At 40.3% G+C, this 16,828-nt stretch overlaps 1 protein-coding gene across 1 annotated transcript in view; it reads right to left on the minus strand.

Moving 5' to 3' along the window:
- gas7b (growth arrest-specific 7b) overlaps positions 1 to 16,828 on the minus strand; it is a 58,694-nt gene that overhangs the window by 18,174 nt on the left and 23,692 nt on the right. Inside the window, exons 3-7 of the mRNA XM_003438655.5 lie at positions 10,604 to 10,681; positions 9,141 to 9,229; positions 7,534 to 7,587; positions 2,357 to 2,446; positions 3 to 118 (exon numbers count right to left, since the gene is read on the minus strand). Coding sequence (XP_003438703.1) covers positions 3 to 118; positions 2,357 to 2,446; positions 7,534 to 7,587; positions 9,141 to 9,229; positions 10,604 to 10,681 — 427 coding nt within the window. The remainder of the gene's footprint in view (positions 1 to 2; positions 119 to 2,356; positions 2,447 to 7,533; positions 7,588 to 9,140; positions 9,230 to 10,603; positions 10,682 to 16,828) is intronic.

The raw sequence follows: 16,828 nt of genomic DNA on the forward strand, positions 1-16,828 counted from the left end.
ACCGTTCTCGTATGAACTCGGCCATCTCTTTCTGCATCTGTTTCCCCTTCAGCTGTTTCTGCAGCAAAACCTCAAATCCTGTAATGCAGCCGTTGCCCTGGGGATCCTTCTTATCAGCCTAACGAGATAAACAAGGCGAACACACGAGAAACGCAGTGAATAAACAAATGCTTAGCAACACACACGTGAACATTAGACCTCAACAAAGTCGCTAAGTAAAATAAACAACATGCTGCATGCTCCCTCAAAGAGATGACACCAGCTGAAACTGAATCAGGTGGCTTCACTGAAAACTGTAGCACCCTTTTTGAGTAGCGCTATTCTGCCACTATTGTAACTCTTCAATCTTTCTGTGAAAAATCTCACCTTCAAAAGACATTTTAGCTTCTTTCTGCTCACTTATTCATGGCTCAGTCACATCAGAGCAAAAAGCCTCCTTGCGACTTAGTAAAAAACTGGTTGGTGATTGGCAACCAGTTGCAAATAGTTGCAGTGACCATCAAAACAACAATGTAATATCATGATGAATATGATCATTATATGCATGATGAATATGATCATTATATGCATGATGAATATCATGCATATAATGTGAATTAGTGATTTTTCACAATTTCTTGCAATATTATCACAAACAGATTGCTATTCAGTCACTAATTGGTAGCAAACAGATAACAAGCTGACTTTGTTTTATTACTGGTTTATCACTGTGAGCAGTCAGATCTGCTAACCGTCTTCTAATTCATTGCACAGTCACAATAATTCTGATTGTACTTCTGTCTCCAACCACCAATTTCGTTACCATATCGATGGCATTGCTGTTGCTACAATGCTTTATCAGAGCTCTCTCCAGCTGTTTTCTGCAAACAGCTGCTGGACATGTGTTTCCTGAACCAGTTGGCTATTACCTGCCAAGCACCAAGTTTTTTAGCAGAGAGTATTTTAAAAGCTTTCAGCTTCCTATCTTGGTTTCACTTCCTGCAGCTGTACTATGTTGCTCTAATGTCACATATGTCCACTATATGCTATCTCGTCTTGGGGTGAGCAACTCACTTATTGCAGCAAATAGCACCTTAAAATGCAAGTCATGTTTTTCTTAATCATTGGTTACGATCACATAAGTAAAAATATAGAGAGGGATGACATATAACATACTGCTAAAAGTGCGCTGGCACTAAGAACCTTAAAGCTTACCTTAGCAGATACAGTACAAAATATTCCTGCTGCCCAGCATCCATGGGATGAGCTATCCATGCATTCATCCTGTTTTTTCGATTGACATGAACCTTTTAAGGTTTGAAGTTGTCTTCGGTGACTACCCCAACAGTAAAACCCTAGAATACTGTCACCAACTGCTTTCTCATCAGGATTTGTCTGACTGTTGGGGTATTCTCTGTATTATTGTAGGGTCTTTACCCTACAGTATGAAGCGCTCTGAACTAAGAGATTGAGCGCTTTAAAAATGAAATTGATATTGGATTGAAAACACTTGATTAGGACTGTGTTTCTTAATTTTTCAGAGTTTTAATGGAGGACATAATAAAATGACATTTGATAGCGAGCTAGACAGCAAGCAGACGATGCTAGCTAAGACTGCAATGGCTAGACAGCCAACAGGACTGCAGGACATCTTCAGTGTTGGTCATGACTACGCACAATATTGCAGTAGCTATTTCAATGAAGTGGTGCTGAGTTGTACCTTTTTCATATACATATAGTTAAAACTATGTCTAAAGTCTCTTAAAGTATAGCCTGTTAGAAATCACTTAAACACTGGACAGCTTTAATTCCAGAAAGCAGTCAGTAGCTTGGCCAGCTACACTATACATGACAAACTGACATCGGAGCTCAGAGACCAGATAATCCTGAATTTTGAGAACTGCACATTTTACAGAAAACCAGACATTCCTGGGCTCTCCCATCCACTTTCTCCAATATCTCTTTCTTTCTGCTGCATTGTCACCTGTGTTTGTGATTACAGTGTGTTACCACACAAACTGCACCTGGTAGAAATTACACTGCAGGGGAAGGAGATGTCCAAACAGAGCAGCTGAGGCCAGCTGGCCTCACTGTGCTCCAGCCAGTTACATGTAATGCGTTTTCCTACTGCGCTGTGTCTTGGATGTTATTAAAGCCAATACTGATTCTCAGCATGCAGTTGGGCCAGGATGACATAAATATGAAATCATGATGAAAGATGAAAAGGATCCAGTGTTGTTTCTCATAACATGAACACATAAGGATGTTCAACTGCAAATATTTGGGAAATGGGAAATTATTATTACCTGTAAAGATTATGTTTTTGTAGGTTCTGGACTTGATCTATAGAAAATAGTTACTTCTCAGGTAAACTTACCCAGAAGTAGTCACAGTAGCTCCATTCACTGGGTTTCAGTAGCTGTTGCTCGGGCATGCAGGCGGGTGATGGGAACGTCACACAGTTGATCTGCAGGAGACAGGGGGGAGGGAGCGCAGTTTAATGGGGCAGTTTATGGGATCATGACGAATAACTTTGATTTCACACACCTGTTATTGCTCCTTGTGTTGATAGGCAGTTCACACGTGCACGCGCACACTCTCACACATACACAGACACCTGCACTGCTATTCAAGGTAGCGTGTGCTCTGTTGCTCTGGCAACCCTCTCTCATCCGTGCAGCTATGAGAAGATGCCGATGTGAAAAAAGCCCAAACATTTACAATCAAGCTGACATTGTTCGTTTACTTTGTTCAGTGCTCGCTGTCCTCAGGGACAGCATTGTCAACACAGCGCCATTGTGGTTCTTAGCTTTTTTGAGGATACATTGTTCTGCTCTATAGCCCGACACTCTCCGCTCTACTCTGGTTTCAGAGCAATCAGTGGAATGGATTCCGGAAGATTGCCTTTAATTATCGCGGTGTCGTAAATTGTCAGCAGCAGTGTTCTTGAGTGTTTTGGCTTCAAGTCTCCCTGCTGTGAAGCACAACTGATGATGCTCTACTACTCTCTGCTCTTATTGTTTTTTTTCCCAAACTTTTACAATAGTGTGGAAAGGTAGCAGACAACCACAGGTAACCTCACCGCTTTCAGGAGCGAACTCACACCGCATAATAGATTCTCAGATTTAAGAGCTGCTTTGACAATCCATCACTTCTAGGTTTAGCAGAACAAAAACGTTGCTTTGCCATGAAAATCTACACCTCGCTCTGCAGATTCATTTGATGCCAACTCAACTTCTCGTCACAAGGAAAAGAAGCAGAAAAGACAGAGCCCAGAAAAAAAAGTAGACACATCTCCACAATAACGACATACATATAGACACAAGTTTTCACTTTAGAGCAAACAACAGGAGCTTTCTCTCACATTCCCATTAACCTCAAGGTAATCAGCCTGCAGTGATGATGCACAGTTGCCATTTAAGAAACTTCAGTGGCACCCTGGTCTAATACCAAAGCCACGCCTTTCAGGGGAATTCAACAAACACGGTTGTGCTGATGTCTTTTCCAGAGCCAATATTCTGACATGGCATGAATTAGAAGAAAGGGGCCTCTAATTCAACCTTTTCTTGGCTTATGAAGCTTATAATTTGTTTGAAGTAATGGCTTCCTATTTAATCACTGTGGAGGTCCAGAGGTTGAAAGCTACCAGGGCTTTAAACTGACCCTCACTTTTCCTTTGGTGAAGATGAGGGAAAAGTGACTTCCAACTAAGTATCCAATGAAAGGCTTAGTTTGTTTGAACACACACACACACACACACACACACACACACACACACACACACACACACAGCTTCCAGCACTTTCTTTCCTGACCTTTGGTGACCCTAACAATTTACCCCTCCTCCCAACAATATCCAGTCTGAGCTTAACACTCACAGTTGGCACAGACTGGGATTTCTTCACATTCTGAAGCAGTGTGTGAGATAGCAGACACATAGCTCCACCTTAGGAATTACAGAATTCTGAAGGTGGTGTCTTAAAGCTACATGTAAAGTCACCAAAAATATGATGCAACATGTGAAAACCTCAATTCCAAAATGTTAAAGTTTTACTTAGTTCTCATAAACTTTCAGATTGACTTTTAATTCAGTTCAATTTATACAGCGCCAAATCAGAACAACAGTCGCCTCAAGGCCTTTTTCAGCTTTTTTTGATGGACTCAGTGAAGAAAGGACAGGAAAGCAGGGAAAGACATGCGGCAAAGGGACACGGACCAGACTTGAACCCGGGCCGGCCACTCTCAGCCACTCAACGCACTGAGCTAAACCAGCACCCAGACGCTACAATAATACATACAGAGAAAAACCCAACAATCATATGACCCCCTATGACCAAGCACTTTCGCGACAGTGGGAAGGAAAAACTCCCTTTTAACAGGAAGAAACCTCTGGCAGAACCAGGCTCAGGGAGGGGCGGGGCCATCTGCTGCGACCAGTTGGGGTGAGAGAAGGAAGACAGGAAAACAGACATGTTGTAGATGAGAGCCAGAGATTAATAACAAGTATGATCTTAGATTTAATAAATCTTTCTTTTCTAGAAACGATTGAAGAAGTCAAACTGTGTCTTTCCTTTGAATATTGTGGTGTAGTAACAATGTGTACAGATAAGTACTCACTTGTAGCATGTTCATAGGATTAAAGTTCTGATTAAAACTCCACTAAGTTTACGAGAAACCATCAATGGATCCCAATCCAGTAATCGCCACAAGCCAAAGACGGAAAAGTTGCCAGCATCATTAATGGGGCAAAATTTCACTGGTTAAATGGTCAGGTCACACTCACAGTGCTCACAGCTTAAAAGGATTTGGGGCAAAATACTGAGGTTTATACATCAGAAACCGTTCAAGAACACAGTTTTTCAAGTTGCTGCCGATGGTAAAGTTAAGATAAAAACAAAAAAACAGTGGAAAGTTCAGCTGTTGATTGCATCACTGCCTGGCTGTTTAGTGTGCAGCTTGGATTCTCTGTCAGCATTGTTGCCTGACTTTTCCTGTGCTGCGTCACACATGGATGACCATGTGTTTATCTGCTCTAATATAAGTGAACAAGTTACAGCATGTTCAGTAATTAGCACAACAATCTGTTATTTTTCTAACGTACGTTCTTTTGGAGGCCAAGAGTTACAACATGTCATTAGCTGGATTGGTTGGATTGGTGTTATTGTGTCACTGAATACAACCCCATCAGCGATAAGGCTTACAATTGGTGTGCACTGCTTTGTTTTGATTTTTTACAATCCAGCAATCGTAGACAAGTTGTTCTTGTTAAGCTAAAAAAAAAAAAAAAGACTTTTTGTCTTATAAAAATAAAATCTCAGCTTCAGCCTCTTAGTAGATTCACCTGGCATCAATCTCAAAATCTGATGTGACTTCCTTTTCGATTGATTGCATTCACAAGACTTTTAGAAAACTTGATCTCTAACTGTGGCCTCGAGGCCGAGGTGACTGGGATTTGAACTTGTCTGAGATTTTTAGTAGATACACCTATGGTATCATGTTGAGAATCCTACAAGTAATCTACGTCGTCCACCTGCCCGCCTGGCAGAGTGATAACAATGCCCCATCAGCCTGAGGGGTGAAAATGAAACAGTGTTTCAAAGTATACACTTAAAAACTTCAATCTAAATTTGATATTGTTACTGAAACATGTTTTACAGTATAATAGTCTAAACTGGTCTGGTGATACTACTTATTAATGTAGGTTCATCTTTTTTTAATTTACTCATCCTTTTATTCTCACTGTGGTGTTCAAAATGATAAACAACAGGCCTTTACCACTGCAAAGTGTGTATCTCCTGTGCAAGAAGAGAAGCGTGACTTTTCTGAAGGTCACCTGACCTCTTCAAGACTTCGCTGTCAGCAGATGGCATCAGTAGTAGCCATTTGATATCAAGTGTTGCTGTTCTCACCTCCCTTTTCTCACTCCATTTTCACTGTTATGCCGATGACACCCAGCTTTATCTGTCCACTAAACCTGATTCTGCTCTTCCCCCATCCTCCCTCACCCTCTGCTTAGCTGAACTAAATTCATGGTTCTCTTCTAATCTTCTTAAACTCAATAGTAATAAATCCGAGCTCCTCTTGGTAGGCACTAAATCAACATTATCCAGAACCAACAGTTTCTCTATTACTATCAATAACTCGCCGGTCTCCATTTCTTCCTCTGTGAAAAGTTTGGGTGTCATCCTCGACAGTACTCTATCTTTCAATTCACACATTAATAATGTCACTCGGTCTGCATATTTTCAATTGCGCAACATTAATCGTGTCCGTCCTTTTCTCACCTCACATGCCACTGCCATTCTTGTCCATAGCCTTGTTACTTCCCGGATTGATTATTGTAATTCACTTCTTTTTGGTCTTACTCAAAAATCCATCCATAAGCTTCAACGCATCCAGAATTCTGCTGCCCGTATCATCACCAGGACCCCTTCTGTCCACCACATCACTCCTGTTCTGCAGCAGCTTCATTGGCTCCTGGTCAAGGATCGTATCAATTTCAAAATACTCTTGTACGCATTTAAAGCTATTCATCATCTCTCTCCTTCATATCTCTCTGATCTGGTTAACATCACCGCCCCATCTCGTTGTCTCAGATCTTCTTCTTCCCTTTCACTCTCCGTCCCCTCCCCCCGTCTTGTCACCATGGGGTGCAGGGCTTTCAGCTGCTCTGCTCCTCGACTCTGGAATTCCCTACCTCCTGATTTAAGAAATATCTGTACCTTCTCTCTCTTTAAGTCCCAACTCAAAACCCACTTGTTCAAAATAGCTTATCCCACATAACCTCTCCACTCTGCTATTTTAAATTTGTTTATGTTTTATGATTGTGTAAACTCTTTGCTTTTATGTTGCTTTTTACTCTACTGTGTACAGCGACCTTGAGTGTTTTGAAAGGCGCTTTCAAATAAAATGTATTATTATTATTATTACTCCTGTTTCCTCTTATAACTATCTGCTTATCAATAGCATCGCTCTGGTTGCTATGGAAGCCAAGAAATGCCCCCTTTCCCTTACATATACATATATATATATGTCCTGAGAAAATAAAAGCCTGGGCTTAATCCATGACCTCCTGGGAGCAGGATGTCTGCTATTTTCCTAGTGTGAGGCCAAACAGGAAGTAATGACCTGACAGCAGAGGAGAAATCATCTGGATGCTGAACAGGATGATGTCACTGTGTATCTGTACACTAGCAACTGAAAATAAGCATCGAACACTCCTCACAGGAGTGGACAGATAAAAAAAAACAACAACCAAACAAACAAACAAACAAAGCAAGACTGAAGAGAAAATGAAAAGCATTTACAGCTACAATACAGTTAAAGTTTAGTTAGTTAGTATATGCGCTGATGTATTTTAAACGATGCAGAAATCATGAGGTTGGATAAAAAAGTCCACCAGGAGGAACATCTGCATTAGAAATGTTTTTTTTTTTAGCTAATAAATTGAGAAATAAAGACTCAAGTTCTTCCCCGCTGGTCCTTTGGGACTATTGTAGCGCTCTGGGGTGAGTTCATGGTTAGTTAAGAGTTCCCAGTAGTTGCCCCACTCACCGTGACCGTGGTCTCTTTGTTGTGTTTCCTCGTGGGCGACGTCGATCCTGGGCACTGCAGAGAGAAGAAGGACGCTCCGTCAAAACCTCCATCCTCTGTGTCAGACATGACTGCTCGGCGTACACACACTGCCGCCCGCACATGCACGCAAACACAGTTGTTTTCCAGGCGAGCGCTGTTAGCGTCTGTCTGGCGCTCTCTGTGCTCCTGGTGCTGCTGCTGCTGCTGCTAGTGTGTATGGATGTGTGTTTGTGTGTGTGTTGCTGTGCAGAGTAGGGAGGATAGTTCTGCAGAGCAAAGCAAAGCACGGCTTGCGTTCTCTCTTTGTGTGACTGTTGATGTATGCGTGTGTGATTTCCAACACTTAAGCTCAGAATAGAGTGATTTCCAGTGCTCTGAGATGAAGCAGCAGTGGGTGAAATAAATAAATAAGTGTTAAACAGTAAAGCTAGATGGAAAGTACAGGGAGTTTATCGCCTCTTTTTCCACAAAATAATTATAGATAGAAAAGGGAAGAGGACCCTGAGTCATTAGCATCATGTGCGTGTTTGCAGTTTTTGAATGAGTGGGTTTGTGTACACGGGTACGCGATGCAGAAAAGGAGAGAAGTGAGGTGACAGCGAGTGAAAAACTGGTGGGTGGATCCTGTATAACTGCACCCTGAGTGCCTGATTAATTATGATCAGGGGAGCAGATACTGTAGGAGGGATTAATGTGCTCAAACTGCCATCAGCTGCTCCATTAATACCGAGCGGAGAAAGAGAGAGGTGGTCTGATCATGACATCATGCATCATCAGTATAGCTGTACATCATTACATCTTTAATTGTGTCTAAACACTGGATATGGATTGAGTTGTGTTGGCAGACAAACTAACCTAAAGCAATGATTTTGCAACAGAGAAGCAGAAGCAGGGTCATTTATTATTATATCCACAATAACGTCCTGATAGAGCCGGACCAGTTTACTGGGAAATTGTTTTAATTCTTAATCAAAGCGTCTAAACAGCTTTGCCCCAACCTCACAGGTGTTATTTATCTCTTCTCCACTGCAATGCCATTACCAAGTACTTTGGTTAGTTGTACTGCACCTGTGGAGCTCTAACCCCAACTTCTTGTCCTCATGTGTCCTAAACTGATACACTATGCGACAAAACTGACTCATAGTACGCTTGTTCTTAAAATAAGCAGTTATCTACATGTGGCGGGGAACATACAGCAGGACAAACAGACTGTTTAAATGTCATGCCTGTGAAAAACCTGGCAGGGTGGAAGATGATTTAGAGCACGAAGAGACAGCGGTGAGGTAAGTATGTCTCAAACCTTGGAAAGACACCAACACCACCAATTTTAGACGCACACTTAATTTCACTCCATGTGACATTTCACAACTTTTGTGCTAAATTTGGGCAACTCACATCAGAAAGAAAATGGGTGAAAAGTAATCATTTATGAGTCTTTGGGATAGTAACACTTTAAAAAACAGCAACACAATTTCTTCAAAACAAGCAAACAAGCGAGCCTTGGCAGCTGAATATCCGGATCTTTTGCATCCATGCTTTCTGTGATATAGTCAAGGACTAAAAAGAATAAAATCAGACAGCTTTACCTGGGGCTCTGTACTGCTCTTCCTAACCAGACTGTTGTGTGAATGCTCCACATGATGCAAGGGACTACCACCTGAGTGAAATCCATTCACTGGAAAAACAAATGAGAGACACCAGGACAGATAAAGACAGGCAGAAGGAAAGACATTCAGGATTCTATGGATAAGATGTAAATTTGTCCTCATCATATGGGAGTTTGCTCCTCATCTTTAAGAGCTGAACCAAGCCACAACTGAACTGAACTTACTTCTTCTTTGTGGCTTGAAAACGCCTTTAATGGATCAAACACACATAATCAGCTAGCTACATTACACCAGCTTGTGGTATAGATAAATCCACCACCAGGTTACACTGGGAATTTCTTAAAGGTTTATATATGTAAAAACCTAAATTTTACAGTAAATCGCTGAATTGAAATATTTTCAGACAGAGATTTAGAAGAACAAAGCTAAAGGATCAGTAGCTAGCCTGAAAGAGCAGCTAATAAGATAATTAGCTAACAATCTTAGCCTACAACTAAACGTTGTTCGTGTTGTTAGATAAAAAGAAAAAAATAGTTGTGCTTTATTGTTAATGACCCATGTGACTGTGTTTGACTTATTTTTTTCCAGACATAAGATAAAATCTAAAAGTTTTCGTTTAGTTTAAAATGTAATTTACAGGAAACGCTTATTTATGCTAACCTAACACATTTTCTATTAGTATGAATATTTACAGCTTAACAAACTTTAATTGATCATTTGGTTTAAGAACCTAAAGGAAAACATAGACGTGGTTTCTGGGTCAGAAGAATGAAGCCAATATCGAAAGTGTCTTAAACCTGGATTTTATCAGAAGGCCTGCAGATATGAGAAAACTGTTTTCTGTTTTGACCTCGGTAAATATTTTATGTGGTCAGTCGCTCATTTTGGATCATGTTGAATAAAAAAATTACGCCTATTTTGAAAATCTTGGTCATAGTACACTGAAAATACAGGATTACCTGTGAAAATAACAACAACCGCAATCCAAACTATTCCTACCACTGAAAAGAGACGTTAAATGGCTTTTATTAAGAATAAACTAACCTCCACTTACTAAACACTCACAATGTAACTCACACAGTCAACATGGCCAACTTTTTCTCTATTCTTTTATTTACAAGGCAAGAAAAGAAAAGTAATTTCTAACCAAAGTGAATGAACATAGCCCACTTCCTGTATTTCACCACTTACAAACCTTACTGCTTCTTTCTTTCTTTCTGTCTTCTTTTAGGAGCAGAGCCAAAAGAAGGACACTGCAGGCCTTAATTCTTTAGTTGAGGCTACAGATTAAGTTAGTTACAGGAAGTGACTGTGTGTGGTGTGTATGTGAGTGGGTGCTTTGTGCCATTGTGGAATCTTCAGAGAATTCACAGCCCTGTGGCATTATAACTTGAGGAAGTTGAAGTAAAAGAGGCTGAGTTGGAGAAATAAATATTCAGTACCTGCTGGCAGAGAGTTCTTGTGTCGGAAGGAGTTCTTTGGCGTCCCCGGTGCACTCGACGGTCTCTCCCATGTTGTCTCTGTTGGTGTTTGGGAGAAGGGGAAGAAAAGAACACAATGACATTAACAAAGTAACACCAGTTCTTACATTATTTTGACAACTTTGGAAACAACTTTGGAAACCATAAGAAGAAGTGATTCACAGATGGAACTTAGGTCTTGTTGTAGTCAGCAGTTAAACTCAAAAAAAGCCACATATCGACCGCAGTCAGAGGGCATCCATTCTGTTTCACTTCTACATCATGTATCAGCTCTAATTTTGATTTATAGTGTTTGTATTTTTAACGTGGGGCTAGGGCTGCTCAATTATGGCAAAAATGATAATCACGATTATTTTCACTGAAATTGAGATCTCGATTATTTGACGATATTTATTTAACAATAACAATGTATTGAATAATGGCTTTAAAGATTGTCAAAAAATAATCTAAAATAGTGTGCAAATACTGATTACAGTGCAAATGTTTGCAATATAAAAAATAAATGAAAAATGGAAACATCTATGTTTAGTGAACTTCAAAATGCTGCACAATATTTGATCCACGTCTGACTCCGCGAACCCATAATGTTTCCACCAATGTTCCCTCAAATATTTCATGTGTCTGAGCGAACACACAAACTCCCTGAGCGGTCCCCTTGGACCACTGTGAGCGACATCAGACGTGTGCACTGTGGTCACGCCAGCATCTAATCCATCCAAGTTACATGGTTTATTAAAAATAATCAAATTACAGCATTTACATTTATGTTAGACTACTTTTAATTAACTGCTTTAGCCCACTTACAATGAAAATTTAAAAAATCCTGTTCATGACCTGTGTAGTATGTTAACACTATTGGAAGTAAAAATAACTTGAACTCCAATTTTGAAAACACAACTTTCTTTCTTTTTTTTTTTTCATAAAGCTCTGACTTGTATTATGAGTATGAGTCTGTGGTCTGGGAGAGTCTGTAACTCTCTGTCTGCCAAATACAGTATATAATGACCAATGTTGGGCAATTAATTATATAGTTACTACTTCAAAAAAGTAACTCAGTTTGGCAAACAACAAAGTTTTTTGCAGCTATTTTTTTTTTAATGCAGCCAAGGCGTTTTTTTAAATAAACATTTCAAACTATTTACAGAACAATCAGCTGTTCTGCATCAAATCTGATGCCACACAAATTATTTGTGACACTCCAAAAAATAATTTCTGTCCACTATGAGATAAAGGAGAACAACAGCCTGATACCTGCAGGCCTGACAACAGGAGATGTATCACTGCTGTAACAACTGTAACATTCAGCAGCCGCCTCATTGTTCTGACACACACAACAAAACTATTGACTACACTACACACTAACTACACACTAACTACACAAGACTTGCGCTAAACGTCTCAAATCTCTCACATCTCAGAACACCGCCGTCACTCCTAAAACTTCCCCCCGTTTCTTAACAACTAGATGCCACGTTGCCATATCATTCTTTGATTGGTCGACACGGTACTTTTTTCGACCAATAGGAAAGGGTGGGGGTTTTTTTGGTGTTGTTTTTGCTCACAGGCGGAGAGTGCTTTCGAGCGTTTTCCTTATAAAACGCAGTTTTTACCGTTTCTTCCCGCAGTAAATATAAACAACGATAGTATTCAGGAAGAAAACCAAACATTGCATATTTTTTTTTAAATCACAACTCTGGTGTTAGTGGCCTATCAACACAATTAAAAAACTCGTATAAAGTCCACACTTTTTCCGTCAATTGTTCCGTCTGTCCTGCTCACATCTCCAATGGTTGTTGACGTTGTCATTAATGTGGCTTCACTGCACATCAGCCACGCCGCTTTGCTCGCTAAAACACCGGTGTCGGCACATAAGGACGCTGTCATAGCCTGTCAACGATGTTGACTGGCTGCGTATATACGAATGTGAATCGCATTATTGGCTGGACTATAGGATAAGGTGGCATCGTTCTAATCCCATACAGGAGCAGCCAGTCACTTACTGACTAACACTGCAAAACAGAATTGTTAAAGTTTTAATTTTAATTTCAATTCAGGTTAGATTTTTTTTGTGCGCAGAGACCGTGCCAGCAGTGCGCAATTGCGCACGTGCGCAGCTTAGAAGGAACATTGGTTTCCACACCACTGAAGTCGTTTTATCTCTCTTTTCAGCCAACGGCATTCTTTCTTCAGCAGCCATTATCCTCTCCAAATAACTTCTGCTTAGCTTTCCGAGCTTTCCGAGCTTCCCTCGGGTCCTCTTAATTGTTGTGACGCGTGTTCGAAACGCAGAGAGGTACGCTCGATTTGCCACACGGAGCAGCGCGAGAGTAAAGCACGAGGGAGGTGCTAATAATCGGCTCAGTCATTTTTAATGATCCTTGAAAACCCAGATCGTAATCGAGATTAAAGTGCAAGTGGTTTCTAGAACCTGTTATAATCAAAGAGATAATGTGTGTCAATTTCAATTTGACGACAACATTTGTAAATGTGTAAAATGTAACTGTCACTGTTTTAGTAGCAAGATGTAGCTAGATAGGCTGACCTACAGACCTAAACCTAATAACCTTTTGACTTCTGACATTATTTTGTCAGCATTCAAATGGACTTCACCTTCATGCGCCTCTTTTATTCTGTGCCTTGAAGGGATATGTCTTTGATTCTCTGGATGCATACATCAGGGCAACATGGGGTTCAGCATCTTGCCCAAAGAAACTTAAGACATGCCGACTGGAAGAACCAACATCAAACTAACAACTTCTGACCTGCTCTGCCTCTCATCACACCCAGAAAGACGGGATAAGAGTGAAGTCTGCTTAATTCATATTCCTCTCCCTACGTTAGTTCTTAAGAATGAAATAAGAGTCAGGATCACTTAGCAACAGAAAATCAGAGACTGCTGCGTCGTGGCTACAGCTCTACAGAAACCTCGTTCCATCAAAACCTCCTGGATCAACCTGTTGCACTGGACAAGATGAACATTTTCCACACTGGAAGGACAGGGACAGTGTTTATATCGGCGATGCTTCCAGCTCAAATACAGCTAAAGTGGAAGGACGTTTGCCAAATATCAAGATTTTACTATAGAGATTCAAGCTACTGTCTCTGTTCATCCAGACGCAAATATATAGAAATATAGTATCTTATATTAATATAAAATATTTGCCTTTTGCCAGTTCTAGCATGTTTTTCTGGAACATTAGAAATATCAAACACCAGCAAACACCAGAATGTGTTTCAACACACCCACTGAGGAAACGCTGTCCTCTTTCCAGTGGTGAAAGTTTCGTTATTTTTTTGCATTGCAGAGTTACAAAAAGTACTATACACTTAATAATGGAAACACCACAGAGTAAACTTTACTTGGACTACAGAAGTATCACAGGCCAACTGAAATGCAAGAACTCCCGCTTTGAAGTCATGTGGAAGTTGAAGCTCTACCCAGCCTTTGTTTTTTTAATGACATTTATCTGTTCTGGCTGCTACAAAAAATGTATATAAACGTCTTTTATCAACCACCTGTTCTCTTTCCCTGGTTGAACTGTAGCTGTACAAAAGGTACAAGCTTTGAACCAAGCAAAAACAAGTATTAATGAAGCTTCTCAGAGGTACTGATGATACTTTCCCAACATCTATCCCTGTTTCACTCCTGCTGGAAAAGCTGCTGGCGAATGAAGATTGAAAAAGCAAGTCCAATGCAGATCCTAGAGGATACCCCTTTCATTTGAACTCACTGATGTCCATTCTGACCACAGTGCTGGGCTCAATTAGCTATTTTCTATGATCACAGAGAGAATAGGCACAAACAGGTAAAGAGCTCTCATTTCATTCGGGTCTTTTAGGCCGGCCCTGCTCTATTTGGCGCTGCTTAGCAGAGGAGACAACGGAGCCAAGCCCATCAGCTCAAATGACACGCATGGAGGGGATAACTGGCAGCGGGCTTATGGAGAGAGGCTGTGCCTTCATGTTTGATGTACAACATCGGGGCAGAGCCGGCACTCGCTGGCCATAAATGTATCAATTCCTCTCTGTTAGGCTGTCACAAACAAATCGATACAGTAAGAAAAATGGGATATTAAAGCAGAAAATTATTGTATAACCTTCTTAGCAGAGGGAAATTGCTTGTTATTGTCATTCCATGTATTGCCAGAGGAATAGCATTCAAAACATCATTAAAAATACAATTTCATAAATCCCTGTTACTCAGATTTAAACTAGATTTACAAATTAACGAAGGCTATCACAATCATTTTCAATATGAATTGCCCGTAAATATTTTTTCCAACCAAATAGCACTTTTATATGTATTAAAAAGGTGCGAAAGCCCACATATTTACTATATGTTCAATCCCAGAGAGGAACAGATTGAGTTTCCAGGCAACTGGCTCTGATCATTTCCATCAAACTGGTTTTTTTTGGTTTTGGTTTTGGGGTTTTTTCACACATCAGTCTTAGCATTTGCTGCATTTGTTCATACAGATAGAGTGATACATATGTAGCAGCAGGAGTGATTTTCATCAGCCTGCCTTGTCACAGAGGAGATGAAGTCTAAAAAGTTGTCAATCATCCTAAATTACTTTGACAGCCTGGATTACAGAATAGAGACCCAAGACTGCACAGTTTACTCGCTTTTCTATCCGCCCTTTTCAGGTTTCACATGGGTCTTAATGAGCAGATTCATGAAATCAGTGACAGAATGAAGTCATCTAATGATCCAAGCTGCATCAGCACGGGCTCATTTATGGATCATAAAAGCATTCATTTCTTTTCAGATTGAGCAAACATCTCGGATTCTCTTTTTGTACAGTGTGACTGACAACGGAAGACAGCGATGCTTAAAAGTAAAAATGAATGAATGAAACTAGTCGACAGCAGGTCCAGTAGCAACACGGCGACAGCTTATTGTCCGCGATGCCACACTGAGAGAGATCCCTGATTCGAAACAGGGAGAAGGAGAATGGCCTAGTTAGCTTTGACACTGATGCTATATTTTATTCATAACCATATGACACAGGTCCCTGATGGATTAGCTACCTCCTGTATCTGGTTTTTATCAGTCGAAGCAGCCCGTTCACTCACTGTGTTATCTCCAAATAGTAGACTCAGTGACGTGTGCTTTTCCTAATATGCAGAAAAATGGGGAAAACAATCAAAAACACTAAACATAAATGGTGTAAACTGTCTGTGTACCTTATGTGAACTTATAATATTGTAAACTAATTTTTGTCAGATTCAAGTAAAGTCCTTTAGAAGCAGTCTTGCCAGTAGCCACCTTGATAAGGCTCTTATGAGTGGATAATTTATGGGGTCATCTATCTTAACTTTATTTAACTTCACTTCCATGACATATAAAAACGCAGGTACAGAAACAATAGTGAAACCTGAAAAAAAGCTTAAAAGCTGTGTTCTCACTGGGTTTTCCTCCCACAGTCCAAATACATCATTGTTATGTTAAATGGTAATTAAAATTTTGTATGTGCTGGACAACACTAATGAGCAACAGTTCTAGTTAATTATGAGTAATGACGCATGCCTGCCCACAGCAGTAATCAAATCAAATCAAATCAAATCACTTTTATTGTCACTTCACATGTGCAGGTACACTGGTACAGTACATGCGAGTGAAATTCTTGTGTGCGAGCTTCTCAAGCAACAGAGTTGTGCAAAAATACAATAACGTAAAACAAGCAAAAATATAAGAATGGCTAAATCTAGTAACAGTTCTAGTTAATATCAGTGAGTGTATTTGTGTACTTATTAGTTATGTTAACTTAATCTCATGGAAAAAGTGAATCAAATATGTTAACTGAATGTTGAGCTGAATTTTGGTAGTTTACTGTATTTGAAAAGTAACTTATACACATTTAATGTTGCATATTTTCGCAAAAAAGGTATGTCATCACAGGGCAGATTTAATTGCTTTTATAATTCAGCCTTCAAAATACTGGAACTGATTCTGACTCTACAGCATGTGTGCTGTGGCTGGAACGTCTTTGACTTTGTATGTTTATCCAGCAGCCCACTGGTTCACTGGGATGAGTGGAGATTCTGAGGAGACGGTGGGTACAAGCTGCAACACCCAGCACCGCGGCTCTGCTGCACCCAGCAACACAGGAAGGAAAACCTAGAAAAAAAACAATCCCCAACACAAGGACATGCAGCCCTCACCCACGCACTCTGCTGTTACCA

Source organism: Oreochromis niloticus, linkage group LG8 (assembly GCF_001858045.2).
Source record: "Oreochromis niloticus isolate F11D_XX linkage group LG8, O_niloticus_UMD_NMBU, whole genome shotgun sequence".
Classification (NCBI taxonomy): domain Eukaryota; kingdom Metazoa; phylum Chordata; class Actinopteri; order Cichliformes; family Cichlidae; genus Oreochromis; species Oreochromis niloticus.